The 19,721-nt window shown below is 54.2% G+C and overlaps 1 protein-coding gene across 4 annotated transcripts in view; it reads left to right on the forward strand.

Moving 5' to 3' along the window:
• The window catches only part of FOXK2 (forkhead box K2), an 82,231-nt gene extending 65,862 nt beyond the window's left edge, over window positions 1-16,369 (forward strand). For 2 of the 4 annotated variants that reach the window (XM_015437983.4, XM_074021045.1), the window contains 4 exons: window positions 772-947; window positions 2,593-2,889; window positions 3,743-3,952; window positions 15,308-16,369. In XM_015437983.4, the coding sequence (XP_015293469.3) occupies window positions 772-947; window positions 2,593-2,889; window positions 3,743-3,952; window positions 15,308-15,504 (880 nt within the window). In that variant the 3' untranslated portion in view covers window positions 15,505-16,369. The remainder of the gene's footprint in view (window positions 1-771; window positions 948-2,592; window positions 2,890-3,742; window positions 3,953-15,307) is intronic. The other 2 variants (XM_045376378.3, XM_074021046.1) reach the window with 1 other exon arrangement.
• The last annotated feature ends 3,352 nt before the right edge of the window (window positions 16,370-19,721 follow it).

Raw genomic sequence — 19,721 nt, forward strand, 5'->3', positions numbered from 1 at the left:
CAGGCTTGAGCCACCGCGCCCGGCGGGAAAAGTTCTTTAAAACTACTTTTTAGGCCGGGCGCGGTGGTGCACGCCTGTAATCCCAGCACTTTGGGAAGCCGAGGCGGGTGGATCACCTGAGGTCAGGAGTTGGAGATCAGTCTGGCCAATATGGTCAAACCCCGTCTCTACTAAAACTACAAAAACAATAGCCGGGCGTGATGGCGGGCGCCTGTAATCCCAGCTACTCGGGAGGCTGAGGCAGGAGAATTGCTTGAACCCGGGAGGCGGAGATTGCAGTGGGCCGAGGTCGCGCCACTTCATTCTAGCCTGGGCAAAAGAGTGAAACTCTGTCTCAAAACAAAAACAGACGCACTACTTTTCAGCTGCTTAAACTCGTGTTGACTTAGTGTTAATTTGCCTGAGTTTAAATACTTACTTTTAGCTTACTTTTAGGTTCATGTTTTTAACCAGAAAAATAAATGAGCATAATGTCAGTCTTAAGTGCCCACTGACTTGCCCACTGCTGGCTCCTACGTCTGTGCACAGGAGCTGTTTAAAGAGGGCAGCCAGCCCTGCCCCGTAGCCGTGCTGCGTATGTGGGCAAGGGGCCTGTGATGGCCCTGTCACACAGGCTGAGGCTGTCTCCCCGACTGTCCTGCTCAGTTCACAGGCGTACAGAGAAGTAGAACTTACACAACAGTAGTTGGTGGTCAGGAGACAGATGACACCCCCTTTGCAAAGTGCTTTCTGAGTGTGTAAACATGCAATGTGTTCTTCTCGGTGACACAGGAGTGCCCCAGCCTCCCCCAATCACGCTGGAGTGCTGTCTGCTCACTCTAGTGGCGCCCAGACCCCTGACAGCCTGTCGAGGGAAGGTTCGCCGGCCCCCCTGGAGCCTGAGCCTGGTGCCGCACAGCCCAAACTCGCTGTCATCCAGGAAGCCCGCTTTGCCCAGAGCGCACCAGGTGAGACAGTGGGAGAGGAAGCGAAGGCCAGACAGTGTGAGCCAGACGCGGATGCCTGGGCTCCACAGGGAAGAAATAGCTGGACTGGAGGCCTCCCTGTCCCTCTGTACCTTATACTAGTACCTGAGTGTGATTTTATAGGCCTTGGAAAACTAGTAGCACTGGGAGTGTTTTTTAAAAATGAATGAATGTTCTTTAAACGATACTGAGTAGATGCCTGAAAGAACTTAGAATTAACCTGTTTCTTAGTTTGTCATTCAAAAATCCATGAAACACCCCCCGTTCCCCTGCCCCCCCCCAAAAAAAAAAACCATGAAGTAGACAAACTAGACACTGGAAGCAAAAACATGTCAGTTTTTTTTTTTTTTTTTTTTTTTTTGAGACGGAGGAGTCTCACTTTGTGGCCAGGCTGGAGTGCAGTGGCACGATCTTGGCTCATTGCAGCCTCTGCCTCCCAGGTTCAAGGAATTCTCTTGCCTCAGCCTCACAAGTAGCTGGGACTACAGGCACGCACCACCGCGCCCAGCTAATTTTCGTATTTTCAGTAGAGACAGGGTTTCACCATGTTGGCCATGATGGTCTCGATCTCTTGACCTGGTGACCTCGTGATCCGCCCACCTTGGCCTCCCAAAGTGCTGGGTGTACAGGTGTGAGCCACTGCACCCAGCCTAACATGTCCATTTTAAGGAACAGGTAAAACAGTTTGCAGTTTACTTAGAAAGTCATAATGTGGAGTAAAATTGTGTGCCCTGGGGAATTAAACAAACATAGTGTGGAAATGTGTCCAAACTGAGTCTGTTGCAGTTGACAGAAATGTAAATTGGATCAGTTGGGATTACTGGCCCTCCTGGGCCAGAGAACAGCCTTCCCCTGCCCACTGGCAGTGGCCCCTGACAGCCATGTCTCTCTCTCTCTGCTCTAAGCCCCCAAACCACAAAGGGCAGAGGCTGGGTGCCAGAGGCTCTGTGACAGCCCCACTCTGTTTTTGAACTTTCTGCTTCCCCTCACAGGAGGAAGATGTTGATCCTAGGTGAGTGTGGCCCTCGTCTTTCTGGCCTACAGGGGCAGTTTCTTCTTTTTAATTTTGTTTGTCTGTCTTGAGACAAGGTCTTGCTCTGTCACTCATGCCGGAGTACAGCGGCGTATTCTTGGCTCACTGCAGTCTCCACCTTCCAGGCTCAAGCAACCCTCCCTCCTCAGCCTCCCAAATAACTGGCGCTGCAGACACACACTAACATGCCCAGTTAATATTTGTTGTAGAGACAGCGTCTCCCTATGCCCAGGCGGGTCTCAAACTCCTCCCACCTCAGCCTCCCAAAGTGCTGGGTGGCATGAGCCACCGTGCCCAGCCCAGTTTCCTCTTATATTGAGTATTGACATTTTCTTTTTCAAAAGGAAAGAACTGTGGGAAGAGGTGTTACCAGATATCTAAATAGAGCTAAAATTGCATTTTTAGCAGTTAGAGATAGGAATTAAATACCCCTATTAAAATACTACATCTCCCTCATTCTTAGTAACTTTACTATTGTGAGGTGAAATAGGGCCACATCCTGTATTTTAAAGTTTGTATGTTGCTGTCGGTGCTGAGTGTGGGAACCTTTGTAGAAGTATCTGTAAGTGTCGGTCCTGTTGTGTCTTTTACCAGGGTCACCTCTGTCCAGTCAGCCGGTCTTAATCACCGTCCAGCGGCAGCTACCACAGGCCATCAAGCCTGTCACCTACACTGTGGCCACCCCAGTGACCACCTCGACCTCCCAGCCACCCGTCGTGCAGACGGTTCACGTCGTCCACCAGATCCCAGCGGTATCGGTCACCAGTGTGGCCGGACTGGCCCCAGCGAACACGTACACTGTCTCTGGACAAGCCGTGGTCACCCCGGCAGCCGTGCTGGCCCCTCCAAAGGCAGAGCCCCAGGAGAACGGAGATCACAGGGAAGTCAAAGGTGGGCACTGGGGGAAAGGAGGAGAGGCCGCCCCATCAGCCTCACACTCTTGGACGTCCGTAAGGTTTGCTCATCCTTGGCTGGGTGCGGTGGCTCAACGCCTATAATCCCAGCACTTTGGGAGACTGAGGCAGGCGGATCGCCTGAGGTCGGGAGTTCAAGACCAGCCTGACCAACATGGAGAAACCCTGTCTCTACTAAAAATACAAAATTAGCTGGGTGTGGTGGTGCACGCCTGTAATCCAAGCTACTCGGGAGGCTGAGGCAGGAGAATCACTTGAACCCAGGAGGTGGAGGTTGCAGTGAGCTGAGATTGCGCCATTGGACTCCATCCAGCCTGGGTAACGAGAGTGAAACTCCATCTCAAAACAAAAAACAAAGATTTGCTCATCCTTTTCTTTTCTTTTTCTTTTTTTTTTTTTTTTGAGACAAGTCTCGCTCTGTCGCCCAGGCTGGAGTGCAGTGGCCGGATCTTGGCTCACTGCAAGCTCCGCCTCCCAGGTTTACGCCATTCTTCTGCCTTAGCCTCCCGGGTAGCTGGGACTACAGGCGCCCGCCACCTCGCCCGGCTATTTTTTTTTTGTATTTTTTAGTAGAGACGGGGTTTCACCGTGTTAGCCAGGATGGTCTCGATCTCCTGACCTCGTGATCCGCCCATCTCGGCCTCCCAAAGTGCTGGGATTACAGGCTTGAGCCACCGTGCCTGGCCTGCTCATCCTTTTCTAATTTGCCATTTGTTTTAGAGACATTTTCTAGCAGGTGTGGTAGCCATCTGACTATTATGTTTTAAACTGGCAAGATTTTTATTTGCTTTCCAGTAATATTAGTGTCGTTTCTTTCCTTTTAATTTCAGTGAAAGTAGAACCTGTCCCCGCCATTGGCCACGCCACGCTTGGCACTGCTAGCCGGATCATTCAGACGGCACAGACCACCCCGGTCCAGACGGTGACCATAGTACAACAGGCACCTCTAGGTCAACACCAGCTACCAATAAAAACTGTCACACAGAACGGCACTCATGTGGCATCAGTCCCCACTGCGGTCCACGGCCAGGTGAACAATGGTAAGACATGCCGGTCTGTGGCTCCCGCGGGTGGGGAGCAGAGACCCTTCTCACTCGGGGTTTTGGTTCTGACTGTAACGATTTTAACTTTTGTCTCTGAGGAAATATTTGCATTTCGAAGCTGCAGGAAATCTAGTAATGCTATAGGAAGTGGTCATGGAGTCGGCTGTCATGGGATTCCCGTTGGAGGACCTGTCTGAAAAGAGATGAGGGTTTCTAATACCTTGAGAGAGAAAAATATTCTCGCCTTTTGTAGATTTCCTGGGTGTGGCCTGGAAGCAGCCTGAAATGGCGGAAGGCTGTGGCCCGCCACGCTCCTGTGTGGAACCGCCGCCCGTCTTTTCACTTGGCCTCGCGCGTCCTGCGGCGGGGCTGTGTTGCTGAGGGCGGGAGAAGGGCTGCTTTTCTGTGCGCTCTGCTCTGAACGTCCGTCGGAGGCCGGTGCACAGAAAACAAAGCAGAGACAGCAGAACGTCCGCGCCGACACCAGGCGATCTGCCTTCGCCCTGCGCTGCGCAGTGTGGAAAGGGCGGGAGTCCCTGCCGGCTGCCGAGTCAACTCTGGCGCTGGGGCCTGGCCCAGGTGTGGGCTCCCGCTGCTCTGGGTCGGGTACACGCGGGCTGTCGGCGGCTGCGCTGGCTGATCCTGCCACTCGCAGGCTCTCAAGCAGGCAAATCCAAAGCTACCAACTAAAACTCTCTGTGCCCACGACACACTTTCTCTGAAAGAGGGTGAAGGTCAGAAGGGCTTTCTCACGAGTTCGAATCCTTATGGAATGTTAGGAACAGAGACCTGGAAACCTGCAGGTGCCTCCTACTCTGACTCAGCACCACCCTGCCTCTCCCCAAATTTATGAAAGAACAAGGTCTGGAACCTTCTCTGGGGAAGACTACCTACCTGAGGGTTTTTTGTTTTTAAGTAACAGCCACATGTGCTGCCTGTAGATAGAATGCGAAGTTTGCAGTCATCAGTTACCTGTTTGAATGCCTTCGTCCCCAAGCCCTGTGTCTCGTCCTCTTCTCTGTGGGTAACTGTGGCTGTCATGCTCTAAGGTGACAACCTGGTGGCACTGCAGGTAGCTGGGAGGAGACGGACGCTGGGAGGAGACGGACGCTGGGAGGGGACGGGCGCTGGGAGGGGACGGGCGCTGGGAGGGGACGGACGCTGGGAGGTGGCGGGCGCTGGGAGGGGACGGGCGCTGGGAGGTGGCGGGCGCTGGGAGGGGACGGGCGGTGGGAGGAGAAGGGCGCTGGGAGGAGAAGGGCGGTGGGAGGAGGCGGGCGCTGGGAGGGGACGGGTGGTGGGAGGAGGCGGACCCTGGGAGGGGGCGGGCGCTGGACGCTGGGAGGGGGCGGGCGCTGGGAGGAGGCGGGTGCTGGACGCTGGGAGGGGGCGGGCGCTGGGAGGGGGCGGGCGCTGGACGCTGGGAGGGGGCGGGCGCTGGACGCTGGGAGGGGGCGGGCGCTGGGAGGAGGCGGGTGCTGGACGCTGGGAGGGGGCGGGCGCTGGGAGGAGGCGGGTGCTGGACGCTGGGAGGGGGCGGGCGCTGGACGCTGGGAGGGGGCGGGCGCTGGGAGGAGGCGGGTGCTGGGAGGGGGGCGGACCCTGGGAGGGGGCGGACGCTGGAAGGAGGCGGACGCTGGGCGCTGGGAGGAGGCGGGCGCTGGGAGGGGGCGGGCGCTGGGAGGAGGCGGGCGCTGGGAGGGGGCGGGCGCTGGACGCTGGGAGGAGGCGGGCGCTGGGATGGGACGGGCGCTGGGAGGAGGCGGACCCTGGGAGGAGGCGGACGCTGGACGCTGGGAGGGGGCGGGCGCTGGGAGGAGGCGGGTGCTGGGAGGGGGGCGGACCCTGGGAGGAGGCGGACCCTGGGAGGGGGCGGGTGCTGGACGCTGGGAGGGGGCGGGCGCTGGACGCTGGGAGGAGGCGGGCGCTGGGAGGAGGCGGGCGCTGGGTGGGGGCGGACGCTGGAAGGAGGCGGACGCTGGACGCTGGGAGGGGGCGGGCGCTGGGAGGGGGCGGGCGCTGGGAGGAGGCGGGTGCTGGACGCTGGGAGGAGGCCGGCGCTGGGAGGGGGCGGGCGCTGGGAGGGGGCGGGCGCTGGGAGGAGGCGGACCCTGGGTGGGGGCGGGCGCTGGGAGGGCAGGCAGTTGTCTTTCTGGTCTCAGTCATTCTTCCCAGTCTTAAGACAGGGCGCAGGCCTGGTGATGCCCAGACTTGATATGTGTCAGAATCACCCAGAAGGCTTGGCTTGTTAAGAGGCCAGAGTGCTGCGTTCCCCAGAGTTCCCGACTAGGCACATCTGATGTGGGGCCCAAGAATGTGCATTTCTGAAACATTCCAGGTCTGCCTAGAGCCACCGGTGCAGGTCAGAGGCCTTCTGGGTCCACCTCTCTTAGAAGCAGTTTGAAAAACTGTATCCCGGCCTGGTGCGGTGGCTCACGCCTGTAATCCTAGCACTTTGGGAGGCCGAGGTGGGTGGATCACTTAAGGTCAGGAGTTTGAGACTAGCCTGACCAAGATGGTGAAACCCCGTCTCTACTAAAAATACAAAAATTAGCCGGGTGCGGTGGCTCACGCCTATAATCCTAGCACTTTGGGAGGTCATGGTGGACGGATCATGAGGTCAGGAGATCGAGACCAGCCTGGCCAACATGGTGAAACACTGTCTCTACTAAAAAAAAGACAAAACATTAGCTGGGCACGGTGGCGGGTACCTGTAGTTCTAGCTTCTTGGGAGGCTGAAGCAGGAGAATCGCTTGAACCCGAGGGTGGAGGTTCCAGTGAGACGAGGTCGCACCACTGCACTCCAGCCCAGGCGACCGTGCGAGACTCCGTCTCAACAACAAAAAAAAACTGTATCCCTTTTGTGTTTTTAAGTTATCCGAAATAATTTTTCACTATTGAAAATATTGATGTTTTAAAATAAAGCTTTTATGGGATTATTTTCAGTGTACTACTGGACTCCAAATACAGACGTCATGAGTTGTCCACTCACCTGCACGTGGACACACAGGCAGGAGTGGCCCAGATCCTCCCTCGTCCGGGGCCTGGTCTTTCCATCTCATGTTCCCCCACAGGCTTTGTACGAGTCACGTACTTCAGGCTTAAATTTTTTTTTGTTTTTTTGTTTTGAGACGGAGTCTCGCTCTGTCCACCAGGCTGGAGTGCAGTGGCGTGATCTCGGCTCACTGCAAGCTCTGCCTCCTGGGTTCACGCCATTCTTCTGCCTCAGCCTCCCGAGTAGCTGGGACTACAGGTGCCGCCACCACGCCCGGCTAGTTTTTTTGTATTTTTAGTAGAGACGGGGTTTCACCGTGTTAGCCAGGATGGTCTCGATCTCCTGACCTCGTGATCAGCCCGCCTCGGCCTCCCAAAGTGCTGGGATTACAGGCGGGAGCCACCGCGCCCGGCCCTTTAGGCTTAAATGTTATTTATTAGTCATATATTTTCTCTGCAGCAGTAAAATGTAGATATAAATATTAAAGTTTAATTTGTCTATGAATAACAGAATTGATAAAAACCAAGAATATAACAAACTCTTATAAAACCAAAAATTAAAATGCTACTGAAGATGTCTTTCTTAGTGTGTTTAGCTTTAAAGGAAACCACCTGATTTGTTTTGTGTTCACTGATGGTTGCCCAGTCCCAGTGTCAGCACCGAGGGCCTGTTTCCACTCAGGAAGGAGAGGACAGAAGGAGCACGGAAGCTCCTTCCAGATAAGTGATCTTGGCCGGGCGCGGTGGCTCACGCCTGTAATCCCAGCACTTTGGGAGGCCGAGGCGGGCGGATCACCTGAGGTCAGAAGTTGGAGACCAGCCTGGCCAACTACAAAGAGAGCTGGGTGTGGTGGCGGGCACTTGTAATCCCTGGTACTCCGGAGGCTGAGGCAGGAGAATCACTTGAACCTGGGAGATGAAGGTTGCAGTGAGCGGAGGAGGTAACACCACTGCACTACAGTCTGGGGTGCAGACAGAGCGAGACTCCATCTCAAAAAAATAAAAGGTCTTGTCAGTGATTTTTTTTTTCTTTTTTTTTTTTTTTTGAGACGGCGTCTTGCTTTGTTGCCCACACTGGAGTGCAGTGGCACAATTTTGGCTCACTGAGAGCTCCACCTCGCCGGTTCACGCCATTCTCCTGCCTCAGCCTCCTGAGTAGCTGGGACTACCGGTGCCCGCCACCACGCCCGGCTAGTTTTTTGTATTTTTAGTAGAGACGGGGTTTCACCGTGTTAGCCAGGATGGTCTCGATCTCCTGACCTCGTGATCTGCCCACCTGGGCCTCCCAAAGTGCTGGGATTACAGGCGTGAGCCACCGTACCCGGTGTCAGTGATCTTTGAACAAAAACGTTTTAAATGATCTGTTATTGGGAATGGTTCTCTGTTGATTTGGTTGAAACCTTTGACTAAGAAACAACTCGGTTCGAGAAAGGATTTTTTCAGGAAATCATAATTTGGGTTCCTAGCACGACTTTTTTCTTTTCCTTTCCTTTCCTTTTTCTTTTTTTCGAGACGGAGTCTTCCTTTGTTGCCCAGACTGGAGTGCAGTGGCACGATCTCGGCTCATTGCAACCTCTGCTGCCCGGGTTCAAGCAATTCTCCTGCCTCAGCCTCCCAAGTAGCTGGGATTACAGGCGTGCGCCACCACGTGGGGCTAATTTTTTTTGTATTTTTAGTAGAGACGGGATTTCACCATGTTGGCCAGGTTGGTCTCTTGAACTCCTGACCTTGTGATCCACCCACCTTGTGATCCTCCCAAGTGCTGGGATTACAGGCGTGAGCCACTGCGCCCGGCGTTTTGTTGTTGTTGTTGTTGTTGTTGTTGTTGTTATTTTTTAGGCAAGATCTCACTCTCACCAAGGCTGGAGTGCAGTGGCGTGATCTCACTGCTTCATGCAGCCTCCTGTGCTCAAGCAGTCCTCCCACAGCAACCTCCTAAGTAACTGGGACTACAGGCATGTGGCACCACACCTGGCTAAATTTTTACATTTTTTAATACAGAGTCTCACTCTGTTGCCCAGGCTGGACTCAAACTCTTGGTTTCACACAGTCCTCCCACCTTGGCCTCTCAAAGTGCTGCGATCACAGATGTGAGCACCACGCCCAGCTGGCCCCAGTATTTTCTATTAGTGCTTTCATACTCCATCCCAGAGTTTTCATCCCCAAAGCCAGTGCCCAATTGAGTAGATGAGAGGCTGTTGAGGGAGAGGAGGTGGCAGATGGGCTTTAAGAAAGACTTCACTACCAAGTGGAGACTCTGGAAATGCTTTTCCTTAAAACAGGTCAGCTCTAGCCTGGATGCCAAACACCCGGCATGGGGGGTCGCGGCTTTGGCCTCTGGTGTTTTTGTTTTTCTGTTTTGTAAGAGGTAGTGTCTCGCCATGTTGCCCAGGCTGGTCTCGAGCTCCTGGGCTCAAGCAGTCTGCCCCCCTCAGCCTCCCAAAGTGCTGAGATTACAGGATGAGCCACCACCTCCAGCCAGAACATCTTTTCATGTACTTTATGGTTGGTTGTATTTCTTCTTCGAAGAAATGTTTTTTCAAATCCTTTGCCCATCATTTAATTGGGCTGTTTGTCTTTTTGTTGTGACATTTGTAGTTCTTTATGCATATGTAGAGATTTCAGGCCCTTTCAGGCATGTGGGTGCACCTCAGAGACACTGCAGGGTTGGATCCAGACCACTGCAAAAAACGAATACTGAGCCGGGTGCGGTGGCTCAAGCCTGTAATCCCAGCACTTTGGGAGGCCGAGACGGGCGGATCACGAGGTCAGGAGATCGAGACCATCCTGGCTAACACGGTGAAACACCGTCTCTACTAAAAAATACAAAAAACTAGCCGGGCGAGGTGGCGGGCGCCTGTAGTCCCAGCTACTTGGGAGGCTGAGGCAGGAGAATGGCGTAAACCCGGGAGGCGGAGCTTACAGTGAGCTGAGATCCGGCCACTGCACTCCAGCCTGGGTGACAGAGCAAGACTCCGTCTCAAAAAAAAAAAAAAAAAACGAATACTGCAGTAGAGCTGCCAGTCACGTGAAGCTTTTGGGTTCCTACTGTATTAAGCAATTACGTTGATACCGTATTGTGGGTAATGTATTACTCCAAGGTAAATTTAGTATTTTTACTGAAGGATTATGTGGATGTGGCCAAGTTTTCTGACCTAAGCATGGGGTTAGACTGTCACGTGCGGGGAGGAACTGCACAGGCTGCCTGAGACTCCCCCAGGGTCACCAGAGGGGTCACCACCACGGGCAGAGAGGCCGAGGCCAGGGACCTGCCCTAAGGCTGTTTCCAGGAGCACTTTTCTGCCCTGGTGCCCTCGTCACGCCCTGAGACTGTGCACACGTGGGGGCTGTTTCCAGGCGCACTTTCTGCAGTCAGTCTGCGTGGCAGGGCCCCCGTCCGACTCCTGCAGCCTCATGGAGTCTCCCACTCAGGTGTTGCTCCTCCAACTTTGTTCTTTTTAAAAATCGCTTCAGCCATTCTAGGTCCTTGGCATTTCCATGTGAACTGTAGAATTCTACACCAAGCCTGCTGGCGTCTGGATTGGGACGGTGTTGAATCCAGAGTGTGTGGCAGCGTTGGCAGAGCCCCTCTTCCTTTGATCTCTGCCCATCTGCTTGATTCCATGTTTGTTTTATTCCACGGACCACCCCCTCCCATCTTCTCAGCTACTTCGGGTTCCATTTCATGGAAATTCCTGAGTCCTCCTGGGCTTGTTAAGGTGATGCGTACAAATTAAAGTCCCTGGGGTTGTCAGGCGTGGCAAGAGCTCCTTGTGCTCAGAGCTCTCACGGAACACAGAGCAAGCCTGTCTAGATAGAGTTCAGCCGGTGAGGGGCAGGGGCTGGTGAAGATGGCTGCGCCTCTGTGTGTGCTCAGGGGCACCACGTCCTGAGCCAGGACTCCCTGGGCCACGCCTATGTCCACGCAGCTCACGTGGGCCCAAGGTGCTCATACATCACGCTCCTTGTCCAGGATGGTCCTTTCTGGCACCGTGTGGTCCTCAGTGCACACCCGAGTTTGCAGAGCTTTCGGGATGGAGCCTTCTGCCTTGTTTAGCTTGTTTAGATTAACAGAGCTCAGTGCCTTCCCAAGAGAGCACGTGGGGGCCTCATTAGGAGCATCTGCCGAGCTCGCGTGCGCATTCCTTCTCTGCCCCTCTCGTGGTCAGCCCACCATGGTGCTGCAGGGCTAATGGCCGCTCCCTCGCCAGCTCCAGCGCCTCCAGGGCTCTGCCGCCTGTAGCCTTCCTTACATGTTCTCCACCTCCCTCAGCACCTCTGCTGAGAACTCTGTCTTCAGGGCCGGGCATGTTAGCACAGCCCTGCTGCTGGGTTACAGGGGTTCATGTAGGGTCCCCATGTGGTGGGGCACCTCACGACAGAGGCTCTCTGAGGGCAGGGCTGGATGGATGAGAGTATTTAAGTGTCACCATTTCTTTTTTCTTTTTTTTTTTTGAGATGGAGTTTTGCTCTTGTTGCCCAGGCTGGAGTGCAATGGCACGATCTCGGCTCACTGCAGCCTCCGCCTCCTGGGTTCAAGTGATTCTCCTGCCTCAGCCTCCCGAGTAGCTGAGATTACAGGTGCCACCACCACGCCTGGGTAATTTTGTATTTTTAGTAGAGACGGAGTTTCACCATGTTGGCCAGGCTGGTCTCAAACTCCTGACCTCAGGTGATCCGCCCGCCTTGGCCTCCCAAAGTGCTGGGATTACAGGCGTGAACCACTGCACCCGGCCGCCCAGTTTCTTTTCACTCCAGGCCTCTCACTGCTGTGCTCTAATTGAGATAGAATAATTGTGCACGTGTGCAGGGCGCGGCGACGTTTGGAAGCGTCCGGCTCCTGGTAATCAGCACAGCCATCATCTCGTTTACCGTTTCTAAGTGTTGGGACCTTTGGTATCCTGGCTGTTTGAAACTCTAGTGTTGACTCTCATCGCCTCGCAGTGCTGCAGACCACTAAACTTAGTCCTCCTGTCTGGCTGTCATTTCTAGTTTTATGTCTTGTTAAACATTATTTATTTTTTATAGAGATGGGGTTTTGCTGTATTGTCCAGGCTGGTCTCAACCTTCTGGCCTCGAGGGACCTGCCTGCCTCGGCCTCCCTTGGGATTGCAGGCTGGGCCACTGTGCGTGGCCTACGCCACTTAGATTCTCTGGGTCATTCAGTCACCCTGAGTCCTGGTGAGGGTGAGGCTCTCTGTGGGGTGACTCAGTTGTGTTGTGCTGCTGTGACACAACACCCAAGATGGAGTAATTTATCATGGGCAGAAACGGATTGGCTTGCAGTTCTGGAGGCTGGCACGGGCCGTCTTCCTGTATGCTCACGTGGTGGTGGGGCCAAGGCGTATTCACCCTTTCACAATGAACTCACTTCTGGAATCGTGAACCTGTCCCTTGGTGACAGCATTAAGCTATTAGTGAGGACAAAGCCTTCATGGTCAGGTCACCTGCAGATGCCACCTCTTAATTAGGCTGCGTGGGCAAGTGTGTTGCGTTTCAAGAGACAAACGCCCACATCACAGCAGTGACCTCGTCTCTTTCGGGGTATTGGTGCTTGTCAGACACTGGCCGTGACTTGCATCTGGGTGCGTGTGTGCCTCTCTGTGGGGGCCACCCTGCTGTCAGGCGCCAGGAAACCAACGTCAGGGAATGTGGGGGTCTCCCTGAGAGGCTGCCGAGTCAGCGCGGCTCCTCTGGGTCACATGGGTGGGCTCAGCGGCCTCCCGTGCCTTCCCCAGGCCTGGAGCCTCCCCTGCCCTCTGGTGGGCTCCAAGCCTCTTCCTCAGCCCAGCCTCCTGCTGTGCGGCCGCCGCGCTTTCTGGAAGCTGAGCAGCTGCTTGTTTTTTGTTTTTTTTTTTTTTTTTGAGACCGAGTTTCTTTGTCACCCAGGCTGGAGTGCAATGGCACGATCTCGGTTCACTGCAAGCTCCGCCTCCTGGGTTCAAGCAATTCTCCTGCCTTAGGCTTCTGAGTAGTTGGGACTATAGGCCCAGCTAATGTTTTTGTATTTTTTTTTTTTGAGACGGAGTCTCACTCTGTCGCCCAGGCTGGAGTGCAGTGGCACCATCTTGGCTCACCGCAGCCTCCACCTCCCGGGTTCACGCCATTCTCCTGCCTCAGCCTCCCGAGTAGCTGGGACTACAGGCGCCGCCACCACGCCCAGCTAATTTTTTGTATTCTTTAGTAGAGATGGGGTTTCACCATGTTAGCCAGGATGGTCTCGATCTCCTGACCTCATAACCTGCCCACCTCAGCCTCCCAAAGTGCTGGGATTACAGGCGTGAGCCGCCGTGCCCGGCCATGTTTTTGTATTTTTAGTAGAGATGGCATTTCACCGTGCTGGCCAGTTCGAGACTAGTCTTGAACTCCTAACCTCAGGTGATCCACCCGCCTCAGCCTCCCAAAGTGCTGGGATTACAGGTGTGAGCTACCACATCTGGCCTCTTGGTCATCTTTTATGTGTAAATTCATCCTCTGCTATTTCTGTTGCTCAGGGGTGGAAAGGAGAGGGGAACCCAATAAAGTCACATCCACACTGTTGACAGGAGTTCGGCTTCCAGGCAGCGCACATCTGTGACCTCAGGGCCATGTCCCGAACTCCAGAATGGGGCTCTGACCGCCGAGACCCGCTGCCACCGGGTACCTGTTTGCTGCTTGACTCTCTTCGGAGCCCAGTGTTGACTCCCGCTCTTTGTGGCTGCCCCGGCTACCGGGCCATGTGTGTTCCCTACCCACGAGGAGCTGGCCATGCATCTGGCTGAGCTCACATCCGCTCTGCTGGGGAAGAGCTGAGGGCGGAGGTTGGTCCCTGACCAGCCAGCATCCCTGCAGTAGGAGGCGGGTGTTGCCCACGCCAGTGCCTGTGGTCTGAGGGGGCTGGCCCTTGCTAGACAGGTGGGGGAGTTCCCCTCCCACACCTCTGGGCACCAGGGCAGGGCGCACCGTGTGTGCTGCGTTTGCGGTTGGGTTCAGGTACTGCCTGGTAGGCCTGTCTGCTCTGAGCCTCCCAGGACAGCCTGAGGGGCTGCTTTACAGCTGCGTTGGGGCTCCCCGGGGGTGTGTGTGTGCTCCCATCCTGGGTGCTCCGAGTTGGTCTGAGGTTAGAGAAGTGCAGTGAACGGTGTGTGCGCAGCCTGGGGCTGGGGCCTGCTTCCGAGAGCATCTCGGGGCCCCCTGAGACGTGCCCTCCGGGGAGGTGATGGCGCCTTCCAGAAATGCTGCCGCCCACACGGAGGAGACTGGCCTGTGCCGGAAGCTGGAGGTGGTGGGGTCCCGTTGGCACTTGGGGGATGAGAGTGCCCCAGAGAAACAGCCCAGGGGGCGGCGTGGAGTCGTGTAGAGTCTGTGGGATCTGCCCACTCTGCTGTGGACCTGCCAAGCTCAGCATCTGCGGATCCGACCCAGGGAAAGAGTCGGTGCTGGGGTGGGGGCGGTGTTGGGGGAGTCGGTGTTGGGGGAGTCGGTGTTGGGGGAGTCGGTGTTGGGGGGAGTCTGTGTTGGGGGAGCTGGTACTGGGGGAGTCGGTGTTGGAGGGGGTCAGTGTTGGGGGGAGTCGGTGTTGGGGGGGGTCAGTGTTGGGAGGGGCCAGTGCTTGGGGGGTCGGGGGGTCGGTGCTGGATTTTCAAGACTCCAGAGACCATCCAGGGCAGAGTGTTTCCCTCAGAGGACGTCAGTCTTTTCTTAGTCCTTCACCTGATCGGATGAGGCCCACTCATGGCAGTCAGCTGATTTACTCAGAGCTGACTGATTTAAACGTTAATCTCATCTAAAGAAGTAACTACACAGAAACCTCCAGAGTCATGGTTGACTGAAATCTGGGCACTATGGCTCAGCCAGGCTGGCACGTAACATTACCCATCGCATGTCAGTTGGAAGCTTGGCCTTTGGAATTAACTCATGAGAAACTGTGGTGCTTCTCTCCTATGGGACAGGTGCAGCCCTGCTCCTTTCTGTGTGGAAACGGTCCAGGAGCATCTCATGTGGGTGGTGGGCGAGGGCAGGGCCTCTGCGTGAGGGAGAGCAGCGGCAGCCACTCCTTCGCAGAGCCAGCAGGGCTGTCTGCCCCAACCATTACTGGACTCAGCCTTTCTCCCCCAGCAGTGACATCAAAATTGCCTGTTTATAGGATATAACAAAGATGATGCCAGCCGTTAATAAAAATGTCCGCTAATCAGGCAGTTAACCTGCTGCAGTTTTTTGGGATCCCAAGGGCCCAGCCCAGGCTCCTGTGCCCTTGGCCACCGTGGGCCAGTCCCTGGGGGCTTGTGGGAGCCTCAGCGGGCCTGGGAGTGCCAGGACCCTTAGAGGGCGAGGGTTCATCTGAGACCATGGGGTTCTGACTCCTTCGTGTCATTTCAGCAGCAGCGAGTCCTTTGCACATGTTGGCAACACACGCATCCGCCTCGGCCTCCCTGCCCACAAAGCGGCACAGCGGTGACCCGCCGGAGCAGCCCGAGCTGAAGCGGGTCAAGACAGAAGACGGCGAGAGCATTGTCATTGCCCTGAGTGTGGACGCACCCCCAGCTGCCGTAAGGGAAAAGGGTGTCCAGAACTAGCGGCTGGGAGAGCTTTTCTTTAACAATATCAACTTTGTGGTGCCAAAAGGAGACGTGGCCTCCCGCCAGCACTCGGGGTGCAGGGCCCTGTGGTTGGACTTCACCTCCCAGCACTGAAAACACAAAACCCAGGTGGCCTTAACACTCCTTAATGTAAAGACAGAAGTCACACTTGAGCAAAATCCACACACAACAAAACCTGATTTGGGAGAGTCGCCACTGAGTACCTGCTGGGCTGCCTGTGGGCTCCGCTCTTCCCTACAAGTGAAACTGTCCTCCCACGAGGACCGGGCAGCACTGTGTGAGGACGGCATAGTCAGCACCTGCTGTGAGTGGCTCTCCCAGGACTGGGCCCTCAGGATCCACCAGGCAGCGGAGACGTGTGGAATTAGAGTATTTTGAGATGTCCTTTCTTTACAAAATGATGGGGTCTTGGGCATTTCGCATCACTCCATTTCTCCTCAGACTTTCGGAATCACACAGGCCCTTTCCGTGGATTTCATTTGGGGAAAAAACAACGTAGTTTTGTTTTTGTTTTCAGCCTATGGAATGATTTCCTTTTGTCTGTCTTGTTAAAGTTCAGATGAAGCTACTTTGGCATCTGCACATTTCCGTGTTACAGCAGCTGCCTGATGAATTTTATCCACCTCCATTTCAGCGTGTGGCTCGCATGGACAGGTGGACGGACATTGTGGCCACATGGAACCCTGAGAACCCAGGGATGAGCTGGTGCCGGGAAGGAACTGCCGGGACTCACCGAGCTGCACTTAACTGTTCTCTTTCTGGCGACTTTTTGTTGTTTGTTTCTTTGTGTTGACTTTGTCCCTGGCAAAATTTTCCACTCTAAGTAAAATAAGTCTCCTAAGTATTGTGTATGTTTAAAACGACAGAACCATTTCTACTTAATTTGGAAAAAAAGATTCAGTCTTTTGGCCGGGCGCGGTGGCTCCCGCCTGTAATCCCAGCACTTTGGGAGGCCGAGACGGGCGGATCACTAGGTCAGGAGATCGAGACCATCCTGGCTAACATGGTGAAACCCCGTCTCTACTAAAAAATACAAAAAACTAGCCGGGCGAGGTGGCGGGCGCCTGTAGTCCCAGCTACTTGGGAGGCTGAGGCAGGAGAATGGCGTAAACCCGGGAGGCGGAGCTTGCAGTGAGCTGAGATCCGGCCACTGCACTCCAGCCTGGGCGACAGAGCGAGACTCTGTCTCAAAAAAAAAAAGAAAAAAAAAAAAAAAGATTCAGTCTTTTATCACAGGCCCTTTTGAAACTCAGATCCCAGGTCTCTCCGTGGTATGTTTGTATTTGGGGTGTCACCCCCGGCTCTGGGCGCCCTCTGACCCGCCGTGCACTCCCCACCTTCGGTGAGTGGCCGCCATGGTGGAGCGGGGTCGGAGCCACGTCCTTCAGGGGACGTCCGGGGCATTTCCTGTTTTGTGGTAGGAAACCTCCCTGACCTTTCAGAACTGAACCCAATCCTGAGGCTGACTCCTCTACAGAAAATGAGAGGGGAGGAGGGGGGTGAGGGAATGAGTGGGAGGTGCCCGCACCTCCTCGCCCGGCTCCTCAGGAAGAAACCGCGCGCCCTTCCTGATTGTGCTGGCCGAGGGCCACGGCCTCAGCCTGATGCTGAGCTTTTTAATGTCATCATCGTAACATTATTTATTTAAATGTAGTTATTTTGGTATTTAATTTTTTTTTTTTAGAGAGGAAAAAACCTGTATTTTCGTGGTGGGATGAAATGGCTCAGAATGGTATCTTTAGGCAATTTTAAACCATTTATTATTTACATAAAGACCAAATATGGTGAATCTGTTCCGTGAATTGTGTCGGCCCTCAGCGTGGGGCTGTAGCAGCGTCACTGTGGTGACAAACATTGAAAGGCATGAAATCACTGCACACTAGCTGGATGATAACTCAGCCATGTAAGAAATAAAAGCGAAACCGTCACGTGACTGAGACCGTGTGTGTGACCGCAGCAAATCGCAGCGTGTGGATGGATCAGAGACCCTCAGTGCAGCTGTCTGCATCTTCCAAGCACTTTACAGATACCTTGGAATGTATATTTTTGTCTTACTCAGAAGGTTTGCAGTTTGTAAGATCATTAGGATTCTGCTGTATCCTGTGTGTGAAGTCAGGTCCCTCCACAGAGGGCTGCAGCTCTGTAGGTCACAGCCGATGGGGTTCTCTGACAGGAGACCAGCTCTCGAGCTCTGAGTCAAGGAACAGCTAGGTCACCGGGGAGCTTGGCGTGGACATCAAGCAAATGCATCGTATGTTCCCTTGGAGACGTTTTTACGCAGCTGTGTATGTTACTATCCAGGAGTCGGGGGTGGACTTTCCCATGTGAGCTCAGTCCATAAACTGGTTACTTCTGATCCTGGAACGTAGACTTGACAGGTCTGGATCTGTTTCTCCTGGGATCACAGGTAAGGAAAACGCCCAACTGTCAAATGGTAAAGAACGGAGGAGGGTTTGTTTTGTTTTGTTTTGCTGTAGGCACCATTCTGCACCTTGAGGCCAGACTGAAGTGTGCCTGTCACAGACGGGAAGGCACTCCTGTCCCTCCTCACTGCCACGCTCGCTTGGCTTTTTCATTGGTACGTAGGAATTTAGGAACATCAAGGCGAGAGCAGTAACAAAACCACAGATGAGCAGACTGCCACAGCCCGGGTTTTCTTGCCAGTCTTTAAGGCACTGTTTCTAAATCTGGAACTTAGCTCTGAACCTCCAGGAACTCGAGCACGGCAAGGGTTACTGAGCTGCTGTGGCCCCTGGTGCTGGAGCTGCGGCACCTTCCGGAGAGGTCCGGCGTCATCCCCAGCTGCGTTGCTGTGAACTCCCAGCTCTCCACTGTGTTCCTCAGTGTCTTATTTTCAGGAAGTCTCTTTGACCTTTGCCCAACTTCTGAGCTCCTCAGGGACTAGAAACAATTTCAGTAGCTTTGCCCTGAACCAAACAAGACAACAAAAGGGAACTCCCGCATGACCCACGTCACGTGGTGCCCTCGGAGTGTGTGCGGCAGGTCCTCGGGTTGCTCCTCTCGCTTCAGTAGAGTGCGCTGTGGACAGCTGATCTCCTTCAGTCGTCTACCCACTTCCGTCAGTGTCCTCCTAGAATAACAGTAGTTGGTCATCATGGCCCTTCAGTCAGTCTGCCCACTTCCGTCACTGTCCTCTGCTAGAATAACAGTAGCTGGTCATCGTGGCCAGAAGGGGGATGCGGGCAGTGTCAGGACTTGCGGTTTCTGTGCTGTGTGACACAAGGAGATAAGTGACAATCTTAGTCCTAACGTCCACTATTCTAGAAAGTATAGTGGTGATTTATGTGCAAAGATTTGAAATTTTAAGAGTACCAAGTTCCTGAAATTCAATAAAATATTTTTATTAATTTTAATGGAATGCAGAGTATCATTTTCATTTTGCTAGACTTTTCTTTTTAACTTCATGCTCTCTTCTGAGCACACTGGAGGCCTAGCACATTGGAAGAACTCACCAGGGAGCTGCACTGAAGACCAGCAGTGTAGGCCCCACCAGCGGGACGGCGTGTTGAGTGTGCAGGCGGAAAAGGCGCTGTGTTACGGGCAGTGGTAACAGGGTCTTGATGATTTATCTATGATATCGGAGTTTTAAAGTTACCTGGAGATCGTGGCTGTCACTGTTTCTTCTGCAGACTTTCTCTCCAACCTGAGGATGAAGATCACTGCAAAGCACCTTGAGGTACATTTTCTCAGGAAGTGAAAAAGCAGCTCGTGGCTGGGCGCGGTGGCTCACGCCTGTAATCCCAGCACTTTGGGAGGCCGAGGTGGGTGGATCACGAGTTCAGGAGATCGAGACCATCCTGGCAAACATGGTGAAACCCCGTCTCTACTAAAAATACAAACAATTAGCTGGGCGCGGTGGCGGTGCCTGTAGTCCCAACTGCTCGGGAGGCTGAGGCAGGAGAATGGCGTGAACCCGGGAGGCAGAACTTGCAGTGAGTGGAGATGGCGCCGCTGCACTCCAGCCTGGGCGACAGAGTGAGACTCCGTCTCAAAAAAAAAAAAAAAAAGAGAGAAACAAGCTCTTCTGAAGACGTACTTAGTATTCAAGTACAGGAACACTTTGATCTTTCAGCCCCTGAAAATCGGGTGTGGATTGCTAATGTCTGGAATTGTGAGGACATTATCAGCACTCACCAGGGCAGCAGAGGGAAGAAATCATGCTGAAAATGACA

The sequence above is a fragment of the Macaca fascicularis genome, chromosome 16 (assembly GCF_037993035.2).
Source record: "Macaca fascicularis isolate 582-1 chromosome 16, T2T-MFA8v1.1".
NCBI lineage: Eukaryota > Metazoa > Chordata > Mammalia > Primates > Cercopithecidae > Macaca > Macaca fascicularis.